The sequence below is a fragment of the Anser brachyrhynchus genome (genome assembly GCF_964034855.1).
Source record: "Anser brachyrhynchus genome assembly, chromosome: 9".
Lineage (NCBI taxonomy): Eukaryota > Metazoa > Chordata > Aves > Anseriformes > Anatidae > Anser > Anser brachyrhynchus.
In genome coordinates this window covers 5,684,223-5,700,014 of record NC_137703.1, presented here as the reverse complement: position 1 = coordinate 5,700,014, position 15,792 = coordinate 5,684,223, and the positions used below count along the sequence as shown (strand labels likewise).

Below are 15,792 nucleotides of genomic sequence, written 5' to 3'. Positions count from 1 at the left end.
CAAATCTGAGATAAAATGCATCAGAAAATATTTAGGAGCCTCTGAAAAAACACCTTCAGAGGTAACCACGAAAATCTGAAGCTACACCTTAAAGTTAGACAAAAAAACTTCCCCGTTTATTCTCATGTAATTGATCAGATTATATTTAAGTGACATTCATAGTCACACTAACTCACCTGACGTGATAATCTGTTGCTGGCCTAAGGTCTTTTAGGTTATATTCTAATTCTTCTCCACTGCAGGAAAAAAAAAAAAGAAAAAAATAATCAAATAATTATGAAAAGGGGCATCACACTTAGCACAGGTACTGATTTTCCTGTGACTAGTGACTCCTGCATATTATTACTTGAAAGAAGAAACAAATATCCCACCACAGAATAACAGTACTAAACAACACACGAACAATTTGTCAACATACTTCATGTTTCTTCAAAACTTTATAAAGCTTTGTATGTAACAGAACAGTAGTTATCATCCCAATTTGTAAAGTAACCTAACTATATGGGCTCAATTCAATGCTGTCTTTACATTTTGTTGACATTTAGACAAAGCTTGCTGTGTTTTTCAACCCTCCCAGGGCTGAAAGGGGTACAATCAATACAACATTACTTTTGTACTTCTTGCACATGTATTAATTCAAAATACTTTTTTTAAAAGTGTGAGCCATTGGACTTCAGATGAAAAGGTAGTTTCCCACACAACTGTTTCACGGATGATCGTTGCTTTCTTTTCCAGAGCCACACTCTCTGTGAGGACCGTGCCAAAGAGAGGTTTAATTAATGCTCTAACAGCAGATCCAGATCTCTTTCAACAAACAAGAATATTACAAGAATTAAGTTTCAGGCATTTAATGAAAAAAACAGCAATATAAATTGTTAATTTTAAATCTAACCAACACAACAACACATTCTTTTTCCTTTTGGTTTGTTTGCCAGTAAATGAACACTAGGCTTGGTCATACGTTGCCGATCCCGTTAAGGTTATGGCATGGGTCAGTGCTTATTAAGTAATAAGCATCTCATGTAAGTGCTTGGCTTATTCACAATTTTATTAAAATATAGGAAACAAGAAAATTCTCAATTTAGCACAAAGAAATATTTCATAGATAGTTGGGAAAATACAGGGATATATCTCAAAAACACAAGAACAAAATCAGCAAAAAGGCACATGCTTGCTGGGCTGCCAGAAATCCAGCAAAAATCCTTTTTTTTTTTAAAAATATAGTCCAATTCTCTGCAAATTCATTTTTTTCCCTCTGAAATGAGTGCACCTCTTTGCAAAGAGAATGTATCCAACATATTGCAGGACTTTCTTTTGCCTATAGTAATAACGATCACTCTTGGTCATGACGGAGTATAGCACATTAAGCTAATGGCTGTACTCTGGCCAGCAGCAGGAGACAGATTACTACTAGCAGCTTTAAAACAGATGCACATTTCATAACCAGGAGAAAATGTGCAGCCATCACAGCAGCGAGCACAAAAAGTACTTGAAAGTATCCTTTCCATTTTAGGAGCTCAGCAGAATACATTAACATATAGAGATAACTCACAAACAGCTAGTGTAAATATCAGAAACAATCAGGCAGCATTTCCCTGATTAATATTCTCTGTTTATATTCCCCAAGACAGTCCATGCAGCACACCAGGAAGAATACCCTAATTCACAGGACATCTTAAGAAAGGAGATAGTTTGGTCTCAAGAGGGAATTCCACAAATGCTGTACCACCTGGACTCTATTTAATGACATTTGTGAAGGATTAGCTATTTCACAATAGCCAAGGTCACATCTCAAAACTTTCTATCCTAGTCGTCATTAGGAGCAAAAAAAAAAAAAAAAAAGAAAGGCGTAACACCATATGTACTTGATCACAAAATGAGCTCAGAGGATCACTGAAAGTGGAGACAGAGAAATCCCTCAGAATTTTTACATAAGGCTGCTAAAAGCCAAGCATTCCAGATTTTTCTGTGGACTGACGTAGCCAGCTCATTGCCATGCTCTTTCCTCAACTGAGTTAAGACAACATGAAGCAGCAGAGAACCCAACTTTTGCTTGTTAGCTCTAAAAACAGGCTTTAACATTCTGAATTCTGCAAGTCCACAAAAATTCAGTCCATTAGGAAGGCCGCTCTCCTATTTGCATGGTGTACATGAAAGGGTTTTGACGTTTACCACAGAAATAACCTTTTCATCGCTAATGAGTGGGACAGCAAGGCATGCAAGATCTGCAGCGTGCTGGGGAGGCAGAAAGGGGGAGGCAATGAGGGGCTTGGGGCAGGAGCTCCACCAGTGTAGTCTCCAGCTGCAGGCACCTTCACAGCAAGGGGGTCTGACAGGATGGAGAAGAAGAAATGACAGGCTGCTGCAAATGTGCCTGTTTTGTGCAACTGATGGACATGCCAAGATATATCCTGAAAAGCTGAGAGAACTTATTTCTAATGAAAACACCAATTGAGAGGTGCACAAGTGTAAAAATGATACTGTTACCTGTAAATTATCTTGTATTTTCCATCTCTCCCTTTATCTGATAAGGCAACCTCGTAAGTACAGGTGTAAGGCAAACCATTGTTGTGTCTATCTGCATTTAAAAGGCCGGTGGGAGGTGACCAGGAAAGTAAAACTGTTCTTGCTTGAATATTTGTTACCTAAAAAAGAAACAGAAGTTACTCTGAATTCCAAGAAAAACACCACCCTCTAAGCATTTGCCTTTTGTTCGCATCTTTACAACCGATTTCTTCTAAATATGAAATTTCAGAGCTAGAGGTATAAAGTCACAAATGATCATCAACAACACAAAAATACAAGTTCATAAACTAATCTGTAGCAGGCGAGGAAGACAGAGTGAGCTGGCAAGTTATCATCCGAGCATCCATCAGAGGACTCCTTGCAGCCCTCCTGAAGTCCCTGCTGCTGTGGCCACTGCCAGAAGGCAAGTGGGACTCAGCGGAACAAAGATGTCATCCTGTAGATCGTTTTATAATTATTTTTCTAAAGCGTTCATTAGTGAGATTCTCTAATAAAACTCCAGTGGCATTTTCAGTCGTCACGTTTCTTCTCATAATCTGAAATGGCAACAATTCAACTGCCAATAATTAAAGAAAAAATATCAATCTGCAAAATTACCCTGACTCAAAAAACATAGGGGATAATCCTAACAGAAGTTTAACCCATCAATTTAAAATTATGTCACAAATCAATCACTTTATGTCCTGACAAAGGCTGCATTTATGATCTGTGGTCATCATTGGGTGCAAGCAGACAATTGGCTATCTCAGAAATACAGCACCAAACGGTAATGTGCGTCTTCTAATAAAGTCCAGAGAAAATGCTCTGCAGCCTCAAGCTGTCTGCCACCAGCTCTCCAACTTTCAAAATGGAAACAGTAGCCTTTTCTTTCTGTACTGTCAAATGTAAAGATTTTTTTAGGATAGTAAAATGTGAGTTTTTATATCATTTATTTACTTCTCCTACACATTAAATTTCACTAGTTTTATCATTTTAACGGCACTGTTTTTTTTAAAAGCACTGTTTCAGAAGGCGTGAGAGGAATGATGCAGGTGCTTGGTTACACATTTCCTACTCTTTTCTTGAAGGTTCTGAGCACCTTACCCATAAACGATGTGGTAACAAAGCATTAACATTAATTTGCTATTTAAGTGGGATTCCCATGAAACAGCTCAGGTTCAAGTTTGGATTCTGTCAGAACGCACCCAGGAATGGGTTGGAGTATCAGGGTTCAAGGCCTGTTTGTTTCCAAACCTGACACTCAGAGGTTAAAGATTTTCATTTACAGCAACACATTTAGTCTTGCCAGAAAGAAAACCTTTGTGGAACATAACGTGAAAAACAAGCTGTAAAGCAACACGTTTTAAGTGGTATCAACCTTTTTTTGGTAAATAAAAAAAGATCGTGCATTCTTATATGAATTTTCATTGGACTTGTCAAATTTTTCTGATGCTATGAAATCAATGTTTACTTCAAAAACTTGGACCAATGAAAACTGATACCGGATTAGACAGCATATAAAAATCTTGAATGCATCAAATAAGACAAGCAAATTAAATATTCAATATAAATTTGTAAGTGAATTATGACAAAGGGATTTAGAGCTGAAAGTCTGTATTTCAAATAATATTTTGAATAGGTCATAAACATACATTACTACTATACCAGCTCAACCCATCAACACAAAGTTCCTTTTATTATTATGGAAATACGCTTGCATAATTGTTTTTCAAAAATTCAGACGGACTTGGAGCTTGAGGAATGATATCCTGCCAATGTTCTGTTGAAATGTTTTTCTCTATGACTACTCTCAAGGACACACGTATATATTCTGCATATGGTTAAAAACTCTGGCCTTTCATGAACTTTAGCAATCTGAAAACAGTTAGGTCTTTTAGAAGTTTCTTAAAATAAGAGAAAGTGCATTGTGGACTAACCGCTAGAAAACATTAAGACTAGTATTCTGAAGGCAGTGTGCACACGTTTCCATGCAGTTTCCAAAATCAGCTCCTAAGCACAGTGCTCCCCCAGCTACCCGCAACTTCTCACTGCTCCGTTCTGCTGCCCTGCTTTGGTGGCATTAAGTCCACACCTACTGCTGATGGCAATCTTGAAATACAATCCTTAGGTGCACTGGGTACACAAAGCAAGTGGAGTAAAGCAAGAGAGAGCTTGCCTGTACGATAAAGTCAGAGAAGGCAAATTTATACACTCCCTGGGTATATAAGGCAGCACAGTCCTGTGTGTGTCAGAGAGAGCGCTGGGAACAGATTTATTTGCATGGCATGAGATAAACCTATCTGCTGCTCACGGACTAACAGGCTCAGTATCGTATCACGTTTACCAACCGAGGGCGTATCACCTCAATATCTGATTTAACGGCCAAAGCCACCACTTCACGCAACTCCTACGTGGAGTAAGAAACACTCGTTTTGCTGTGAAAAAGGGCAGGTTAAAGAAATGGGGTTATGGTGTGCTGAAAATAACAAGCAGGCACTGGCAGGCCAGCTCAGTAGCTCTAACCTCCTTTTGTCTCGCTTATCCCTGGGGAAACAAGCACCTTTTGGAAGGTACTGAGCAGCTGAGCAGATCCGGAGCAGCACTTTTGGATGCTGTAAGGAACAGGGCAGCTAATGTCACACTGCTGGGGCTAGGTCCCTACTGAACCTGCAGACATAAAAACTCCAGGTAGGAAACAGTTTACTGTTCACTACTACTGCTGCCCTAAATCCGTCCTACCAAATACAAATAGCAAAGGCACCTTGTCAGAGGCTGGGCAGGAAACACGGCTTCTTTCGAGGTACCGCACCCTGAATCTCATCCCTAAATTCACAGCATTCAGCTCTTCTGGCTTTGCCTTCTAGCTGAGAAGTAACAAAAGATTCTCCCACAAGGCGTTTTGTATGTCTCGTGAAAAGCACAGTTAATTAGTTTTTGAAAACTTCTCGGTTTACACAGTAAATGCACGCTTTATACACTATCAAAACTTGGTGGTGTAAATAATTATTTGATAAAAGCCCCTGGGAAAGAATCCCAACTCCTGCACTGCTTTAATAAGGTTACAAGACTGATGAATATCAGCCCTTCCAGTCTTTCAGGTAATGAACAATGTTTCTGTACAACTTTCATTATCTTTCAAATTCCGGGTTAGCATTCACAGGCATCGTGTGGTTTGGGGTTTTATTGTGTGTGTGAGAACTACACTGAAAGCAACATTCATTTACTCCCTTGAGGGCACTGTTTGAAAGACTTGGGGGTCAAATGAATGCACGGTTATTACCGGGTCGAGATTTCGCTTTTTGACTATAGGCCTAATCCTGCAATTTTAGGCAAAAACCCCTAAGATTAAATATGAGTTTCAGTGCAGAAGTCAGCAGGAGCAGGCTGCCCTTTGGGAAGCCAGATTCTGCTTGAGCCCTGTTTCCCTGCTGCTGCAGCCCTGTCCCCATGCCCTGGGAGGTGCTGTGCCCTGAGCAGCTTCCCAGCCTCTCCGTCTGCTCTGCCCCATTTCTGAGTGCGGGTTCAGGTTTCCTTCCCTCAGCAAGGTATTTGCTTCAGAGAGTGCTCACTTGTCTGCCACGATGTGAGTTAAAAACTAAGAGAGATAAATAAAAGCATGAAATGTTTCTACTATTGAAAACAGGCTTTTTTTTTCCATTTTTTTTAATCAATCATTTAAAAAGTGCTTTTACATTGTACTCAGAAAGGTGCATCACAGAGGGACACCTGGACAAACTAGATTAGAGATGGCTTTACGTGACAGCATGGCTGTGAGTCCCCTGCAGGCACTGAGCATCCTCAGGATTTGTTCCAACAGCGAATCCCTCCGGATGGCTTCACCGCTGCTGATACCTGAGATGGCCACTGGCGTGGACGTACCACAGCCATATATGCTGCAGACACAGCACCCCTCTACGTGCCACTGATTTACTGCTCTGTATCCTTCTTTTAATTGTGCCATTTCTTTCAGAACAATTGTTTTTTTATATACAGTTTCTTTCCCATTAACATATGTGTAAGGCTCACCAGAAAATATGGCCCAGTTGAATATTTATGCATAATGATACATTTCTTTCAGATATAATATTGATTATGTGCACGAATAATCATTCATAGCAATTAATGGTTTGTAGTACTCCTATGAGTTTAATTACTCACAAATGTCTAAGTTAGAGAGAAAGTAATAGATAATTCCCAGTATTCTTTCACTACATGTCATTAACATTGAACTAGGATGTCATATTTTAGATTTATTTTAAAGATTCCTAGTTTTGAAATGATTCAAGGAAAATTAATTTTTGTCTATTGGTACTTTTTTGCTCTTCTCTACTTAAGTGCTCTGGCTGCCATAAATCTAATTACATATTGCGGGTCTTTATTTAGACCCACAATACCTTTCTGGTTTCTCATTTGACACACCAAATTAGAAAAACATCACATTCAAAGGCCTTACAACCAGATTTATTAACAACCTTACCTGACCGTGGTCACACCCAACATCACGGTTATTTACACAGTGATTCAATTTCCATTACAATTCATGTGCTTTTATGGTTAAGAGAAACTTAGAATATAGTAATTACCACTGAACAATAGAATTAGCTTAATTTAATCATGATTGCAGATATAAATTGCTCATGACAAATAAAATTAAACCCAGGGGAAAGGGGGTAGGAGCTGTGTAAATCACCACAACGTGCTGGATTCCCCATGTCACTGTTAATACTGGGAGCTCCCTGTAGAGAGTGACTGGTGCAATTCCTACAAATACCCTCAAGCATAAAAGATGCTTAAAATTTATTCCCGCTGACCACATCCCTGTAAAATGAGTTAGATATATACACAGGCGGCAATCTGTAAAGTAAAAATTCAGAGAAATTTGAAATCACCAGTACGCTGTGACACAATCTACTTATCATATTTGCGATTTTTGTAGTTGGTATGTGGTAATTCTGGAATTTTGGATCACGTACCTGTGGCTTCTCCATTCCAGAAAGAATGTCTTGAACCCTTTTTGTTTCTGAATCATATTCTGCAAAACAGAGAACGTGGACGTATGAAAAAAAAATAAATCACTGAAATGAAACAGAAGTGATCATCTACATCAACCATCCCTCAGGAAGCTGTACACAGGACGTGCAGGTTACCTGCACACGGGCATCAGCTGTTTTCCTAGTGTGAATTTAAGGTATGCAGCTGCACAAATACTAGTTAGAACAGAGAAAAAGGAGAGAATGGAAAGGTTAGGATTATTTCTAGAGGCGTCCTCCACAATGTTATTAAGGGATTTGGTTTCACAGAGCAGGAACACCCTCTTTCCAAGGACTGCCTGCGGAGGAGGCCTGGGCTTTCCACAGCCCCGGTGCTGCTGAGCCCAGCCCCGGTGTGACACCCCAATGCCGATACCCACAGCCTCCTGCAGCCACAAGGCCCTGTGGCACCAGGCCCCTGCCAGAGACGTCGTCTCCTCGCCCCGAGCTTTAAAAGTGGTGGCAGAGTCTGGTGGGCACAGCCCCGGCAGCAGCTTCTCCACTCGGAGCGACCACGTCCCGCCAGGCGACTGGCACGGCAGCTCTCGTGGGGGGCCGCAGTACGGGGCGGGAAGGATTTCTCCCAGATTAGATGGATTCATTAAGCACAGAAAGTGCCACAACAGTGATCATCTGGGCCGTGGAACCAGCATTCCCCTCACCTTTTTCCCCGAAAAAGCCTTGAGGTAAAGCGTCAGCTTAGAGTAATGAGGTGACACGAAGCAGCTTTATTCCTTTTGGACCGCAGCACTGAGAGGCCTCGCTTTCCACTACACTGTTCTCTAATGGAAAACTAGGAACACTTTTTTTTTTCTTTGTCTTTCTTTCAAATGTTAATGTTAAAGGTTTGCTAGCCAAAGCAGAAGAATATATTCCCCAACCCCCAAACAAAAAAAGACACAAAATTTGGCATAAGAAGCAAAAATATATACTAATAAAGAAAAACGGGTAAGATCACTTCAACAGCCTTCCCAACTGATTCCCCCAAAGCCTGACCTACTTCTTGTAGCCCAAGAATGCGTCTTTATTTTTGTCTATGACCTGTTTTAAAAAAGTACATCTTCTTTTTAAAAATTCCATCCGCTTGGCTGCCAAAAAATAAAATTGGCTGAACGCTGATGGCAAGCCTCCCGTGTAAATGCCCATCTCTCCTACAAGAATGCACCTTGGTGCAGAGAGGCAATGACAGATCTGCTGCTCCGTGCATTCCTGGATTCCTTTTGGTCTCAGCCACTTGGAAAAGAAAGTAATAGTAATAATTCAGAATAAGAGGAGGATAGCATGATTGCTTTTTTCCATAGCAGATAACCCTTAGAGTGTATTATAAAGTGCATAAACCGTCAGGGTTTAGCCAACATAAGATAATACTGACTACACAGACATACTAAATTGCTAAGGAAAAGTTTGAGATGCAGGTCCAAGTGAAAACGTCATCTAAATTGAGGGGGCTCAGAACTCAGGCTTCCCTTTAGCATTATTACAGATGCAGAACTGCGCCACAAAAGGCTGGATCCAGGTCTGGAAACTCTGGAGGTCCTGTAGGCTTATCTCGAAGGGATGTTAATAAGAAGCAGCTTCTGCAGCTACAGAATGCAACAAAAATGCTGCTACTATTCTATTGAAAGTTTATGGTTATTATGTCACCCTTAATTACAACCCCCAGAAGCTAAGCGTGAATCATTCTCAACCTTAAATCCCAAACATGTGGACTGAATTTTCTTCCCTCTCTCTGCTTTCTAGCAAGGATGCTATCTGTGGCACACTAAGCAGGAGAAGAAAATAAACCCTGGAGCCCAAAGAAATCTCACTTCTCCCTCCTGTGAAAAATGATCGCTTTGTACAGTAACTAAGTCCTCTGACCCTTACAGGTCAGGGCTGAAGGTTCAAATTGTTCAAAATACCGGAGCTGACTTTAAGACCTAAGGGAACTGGGTATACTCAGCAAATAAATAATAATAATTTAAAAAAGTACCTCAGACTTCTCCATGAAGAGTCCAAATTTTTTGCTATTACCTCCCTAAGTATGTAGTGTGTTCACAATGAAGCCTGGAGTATCAGGCACACTGAAGCCTTGCATTAATAAGGACACGTGCACATCTATGCGCACAATGTGGACATTTATGTCCCCAAGAGTATATACAGAAACTGGAGATGGGAAGTTTTCTTCAAAGATTATGGGGAGAGGGAATGGGACATACACAAACCTAAGGTGACAATGTGAGCACAAAGAAATTAAGAACTGAAGTTGATCCTCATGGCCCAGACAGCTTGCCACAAATATTAAAGACTAGAATAATACATATACGGGTAGGCGTTACATCAGATATACCCTATGTTGCTGATCTGCTGGTACCATGAACCATTTTACAAAAGCAACAACAAAGAAAGAAAAGTTTATCATAAAAATTGCCCTTTCATCACTAGCTTTGAAAGCACTATACCATATGGAAAGAAAGATGTGTGCCTTTGAGCTCTGCACTGAACTAAAATAAAAAATGATTAATAGGTAATGCCACGTGAAAACAGTGCAAGTGTAAAATTAAAGGCAGAAAGCAACAGATATGCACAGATACAAACACACATAAGAGCAGAGAATAGCTCAGGTTGGAAGGGGACCCCAGGAGGTGATCTAGCCCGTCCTCTGCCTCAAAGAAAGAAAAAAAAAAAAAAAGCGCAACTTTGTCCCATGGAAGCACTTAACAAAACAGAAGCTACCTGCTTTGAGAGAGAAAGTAGCTGACAATTGTCACAGCCTTCTAGTATTTCAAATAGTTAGTTTCCCATTTTATGGGCCATAAAAGTTCTCAGGCCGCTATGGATGGTTGATCTCCTTTCAGTAACAAATGCAATTATTCACAGTCTCCTGAGCTAGACTAAGCTAAGGAGAACAAGACTTGTCAGGGATCCCTCCCTCAGCAGGAAGCTGGCCTCACCTGCCAGCCCCTCTCATAACACATTAAGCATCAAGCTCAACATCCTTCTCCCACGCCAACTAGGAGCAGAAATCCCTTGGAAAAAGAAAATGAGACAAAAAACATCTTATATATTCTGCAGTGATAATAGAGAACGGCTGAAAAGCCTTCTTCCTGCAATAACGCCTACCCCATGGCTGTTGATAACCATCACGCGTTGATGGCTCTTCTCCACGATAAGCTCACGGGAGTACTTTGGGATGAGGAGTGTAAGCTCACACACACAGGTGCAGTGGTAGAAAGGTGGAGAAGAACAGGAGGAAGAGAGGGGCCGAGAGGTCCTTTTTTGCTTTCCTTTCATGACACTGGGCAAGGAAGTTCAGCCATGTCAAGGAAGAGCCCAACTAACACTTCAGGTCATTGTCCCGTTATAACTTTTCCCCTCAACATCTGTTCCCTACATCTGCCATGGCAAAACTCTTCATCCTAGGAGGAAGCTGGGGGTGGGGATAAAATCCTTGTGAATGCTGATGGAGTCCTCCGAGGGACAGAACCAAAAGCTGAGTTATCCTGCAGTTCCCAGCGTCTAACAGATATTGTAGCTGTCCCAAGGTACAAAACGAGGTTCTCAATCCTAAACTGTGGGTTAGTTGGATCCCACGTACCAGCTGTAAGACCTGGATTACATCTGAGTTTGTATTTTGATCATCTCTCTTTTTTCAAAGTTTTGGGTCATTACCAAAGCTTCACAGATATTACCAGGAGTAAATGCCCCCCAAAATAAGGAATACTTTCCCAGCAGCTGTTTGGTGCTAACAGGGTTTCAATGCTAATTCTTGCTGAACTAAAGCCTTTCATTATACGCTTCTGTTAGCCTGCATCTATGTTCCTTTCTGCACGTACAGTACAAATATAATTTTCAGACCTTTCCAACAACACTTCTGAAATCCAAGAACAGCTTTAAGAAACAGGAAAAAAATATCTTTTCATTTCAAGGTAAGTTTGAAGTTTCCATGAATAGTTTTCATGTTTGCATGAACAGCAGCTGTGTATGTAAATGGTTTGAAATAGCTACAAGCTCTAAACTAATTAACATTTTCCCATTGCAAATACAGATTTTAGGTTTGTTCTGCATTCTTTCCTTCACAGAAAGGAAGAGGTCCAGCTCAATACTTAGCTTCTGGCCACAGAAAGTATTTACTGTTTCAACAGCCTTTCCATTCCAGAGGAATGACATCAGCACTAGCACTTCACAAACTTTTGGTCTAATTCTCAAGCAGAGCTCCATGCTCACAGATATGCCAGTCATAACATGACATGCTTTCTCAGAATTTGTTCCAGATTTATTGGGGCTGTGACCAGCTTTAATGCTAGGAAAGATCTTTTATCAGTCACGTACAGCACAACCTGCAAGAAAACAAACTCTTCAAAACACAGCACAACTCCTTTGCGAACTGCCTGCTGATGTCAAAGTTTAAGACACAAATAGACTTTTTCTTTTCAGATAATGGTAGAAATTAAAAAACTCCTCATACTAGGACAAAGCAAAAACGTCAGATGCCACGCGGCAGCTGAGTCACAGAAACGAGGACCACTGGGGATGTCACACAGTCATCAAGTCTGTCATCCCACACTGAAACACAATCACACGAGAGATGTCTGATTATTTTAATTTTAAAAAATGTAATAAAACAAACAAACCATGATCATGGCAATCTCACACCGATCCGAAGCTGGGCAAATCTACCACAGTACGTAACTCTCCTCGTCATCACAACGATTATCTCCTAGACTCTCCCTGCCACAGCTTAATCCTATCGCTCCTTTCCTGCATACCCACTGCAGAGGAGTTCATCCCCACTTTCTTGCAGTAGCCTTTCACATAGTTGAAGACATTTTGCTTTTCAAATTAAGCAAACTCATTTCCTTTATAAGCTCTATTTACTAGATCACAGATCCCACTTACTGCTTTCCTTTGGGATGGTTTTTAAAGTGCTCGCCACCCTTCTGAAGAAGTGCTACCAGCACTGGCCACAGCACTCCAGCCAAGCTCCCAGCAGGACCCGGTTACACTGCTCGCTTTGAGGCTGCTGCTTCTCATCGTCTACAGGGCAACTTGAAATTTTGTTTGGTAGTCTACTGTATCTCCCAGAACTACTTTGCAGAACTACTGCATAGTAAACTAAACTAAACTAAAACTAAACTAAACTAAACTAATGCAGGTTTGAGAAAAACTGGCTAAAATGGAATACTTTGTTCATGCCTCTATCAAACTGTTTTTCTTTCAAAGCCAATTGAGTTTGACTCATGTCCTGTTGTGTCCTCCTTCCCGCTCTCTTAACCCATCAAGCACTGCCAATCCTACCAGAGCCTGATATGGACTTTAATTTAATAAGAATCAATTCTTATTCCATCCCTCAAATCCTTAATGAAAATATTGAATAAAGTAAGACCTAGGACAGATTGCTGCTGAATATAATTTGATGCACCTTGCCAGCTTGTCCAGTGCAGGACAGTGCCATGGATAAACAGCAAGGGTATTTGCTAGCAAACGGCTCTAACAGAGCAAAGCAAATCCAGCGCCATACTGAACACACATGGCTTTATGAAACGCTTTGCAGCACCACTTCCACAAAACTTTTTGAGTCCAAGAATCAAAAACTAAAGGGAAAAAAGTCCATTTTCAAAACAGTCAAACACACCATGCTAAAATATAGGAGGATTACTAATTAAGCCTAAAAGTATCAGGATGAGCTTTCAATTCTAAATACTCAGTATTTCAAATATTCTGCTAACGACGTGAAAGCTAACAAAAACCATTAGCAAGAAGATGGCTGCAGCTCCCATACCTAAGCTAGAGGGCTTGGAGTTGTCCAACTTCAAGAAAAGATCCAACCATTGAAGTGTTCTCATTCTTAAAAAAAATAAAAATAATAAAAAAAATTGCAGTGTAAGAGAAATCTGCAGAAATCTGTTTTCTGACCTTAGTAAGGAAAAGATAAAAAACCTCTAGCAATCCTCACTAACTGAAACGTATGCCTCTGCACCACTGTAATTTATGCATAAATTTAATTTGCTACTTTAAATGATCACTTGGCCATAGCTCATATCTATCAATTTGATAGTTTTACCTCGACTGCTGTAAGTATCCTACCATCAATGGGACAGGATACTTTAAAATATCTGGAGTGCAAGTTCAGTTCATACGGTTTATCCCTATGTTTTACGTCAGCATTCTGCAACTCTAACCAAAGATATCTGCTATCACTTCGACAAGCATCAGACGTTTTCACATCAAGCAGATGTAGAAGCACTCAGCTGTATGTAACAGAGTCACTTCTGCTAAAATTTGTTTTAAAAATAGAAGTTAATTGCATTCAATCCTCCCTGTCCTCCAATATTGTTTTGATGCATATTTTTTGTTGGGACGCATCAAGGAAACTAAGATCAGCTGCACCTACAAGGCAAATGAAATGCTGGATGCAAGGGACAAACGGAGTGTAAGTGACATGTTGGGTTTGTTTTTCTCTGCTTCTTTGTTGCTACTGCTGGGACACAGTAATAACAACTTCTGCTTTACTGGCTGAAGATCTGAGTGAATTCCTACTGTGAACACGCAGTTGGTCCATTAGAAGGCAGAAAAGGGCTTTCTTAGGAAAATACAGCAACCGCCCCATCTATATCACATACGTATTGCTTCTTAAGAAAGCACTTTGTACAAATTACAAGGAAGATAACAGATGCAATGCACTACATATGGCTGCAGCTGGCTGGTTTTGAAGAAACATCAAATCAAACAATGACTTAACCCACAGAAACCGAGACAGCACAAGCTGAATCTGCTCTAACAACAAACTCCGCTTACACACAGGACCTCTTCTTGGAGAGCTCTTTCCTACTTTTGACTTGCTTTAGCTTATTTTCTATGTTTTTATTGTTATTTTAGGCATCGTCTCTTTTGCTCTTACACAACAGCAGCCTGCGTGCTACGTGGGTTTGAGAAGACAGGAATCTGCAGACAAACACAGGCTGACTGCACCAGCTGCCACATGCAGTGGCCACCAGTCTTCCCTTCTGCGAGGCACATTGAAAAATGGCTTAGCTGATTCATAGAAACGTAGCTAACCAAGAATAACCATGTTATATACTGTTGTTTTTTACTAGCATAATTTAAGTGCTACAGGCTACAATTTAAAAACGCTCCCCTAAGTTGTGCTGGCATAGGCAAAACCCCGTGCCTGAGCAGGCAGGCAAGCGTCCACACGTGCAAGATAGGTAAAGATACGCCACACACGCTAATTCCTACTCATGCTGGCAAATTCTCATGTGTGAAAGCTATTAATAAGGTTCGACAAAGGATCTTTGCAGCTAAAAATGTGAGTCTCTGCAGCTGGATGTAAAGCCCTACCGCTGTCATCAGCTGAGAGATGCAGCACGTCTGCCTTCTGGCCAAGGAGGGGACAGGCGGCTCTGCTGCGTGGGTTACGTGCTGAAGGGGCACCAGGGAGAGCTGCAGCTCAGTGCTGCATGTACCTCATCGGTCAGATCATACAGGCAGGCTTGGAAAATATTTTTTTCAAAATTAGACAAACGATCCTTTCCAATTAACAAATGGTTTCAATCACTGTCTGCTCTTTGCCCGATTTTGACTGCTGAGAGAACTGCTATGATGCGAGTTTATTAGTGTGTGTTTGTTTTAAACAAGCATTACCTCTCTTCTTTTTTGACTTTCTTCCTTTTCTGCATCATTTGTGATTTGGCTGGATTTATAGGAGCTACAATTATTTGATACATCTTTGCAAAACACTCTACCTATTCTTTTAGGAGTTTTTAAGTAGACTACTTGCAGTTGGTGTTAATGCCTTTCATTTGAAGCTAAGATAAAATGTTCTAATTTGAGAAGGAGGCTGAAAGGCCTGCTTCAAATTCTCCTGGAGCTCCTGACTCACAACTTCTGGGTAAAAATTTGATGTTTCATTTCAGCTACAAGCTTTGCCGGCAAACGGTAGCCTTTTTTTAGAACAATAAAGTTCTTCAAGCATCTCACGGGTTTCTACGATAACTGGAATGTGTGGCATCGCCTCATCCCTAATTCCTTTCATTTATTTGCGCGCTGTTCCATGCCTTCCCCCTCTCGGTTCTCCTTATTTCCTGTCACTTCAGCCCATGACTGCCTGTCTGTCTCGCCTTCATCAGTATTCAACAGCCACGGTCCGACCTGGCAGGGCAGCCCGGGCAGCCCTCCAAGTCTGAAGAACTGAGCGGTCATTCAAAAGCAGAAGTAACTTCTGCCCAGATCACCACATTACTACTATTATTACTCCAAGCTGCCACAAACGACGTGG

At 40.8% G+C, this 15,792-nt stretch overlaps 1 protein-coding gene across 1 annotated transcript in view; it reads right to left on the bottom strand.

The window, feature by feature from the left end:
- The window catches only part of FNDC3B (fibronectin type III domain containing 3B), a 183,968-nt gene that overhangs the window by 62,715 nt on the left and 105,461 nt on the right, over positions 1-15,792 (bottom strand). Inside the window, exons 7-9 of the mRNA XM_080605439.1 lie at positions 7,479-7,537; positions 2,488-2,645; positions 177-236 (exon numbers count right to left, since the gene is read on the bottom strand). Coding sequence (XP_080461565.1) covers positions 177-236; positions 2,488-2,645; positions 7,479-7,537 — 277 coding nt within the window. The remainder of the gene's footprint in view (positions 1-176; positions 237-2,487; positions 2,646-7,478; positions 7,538-15,792) is intronic.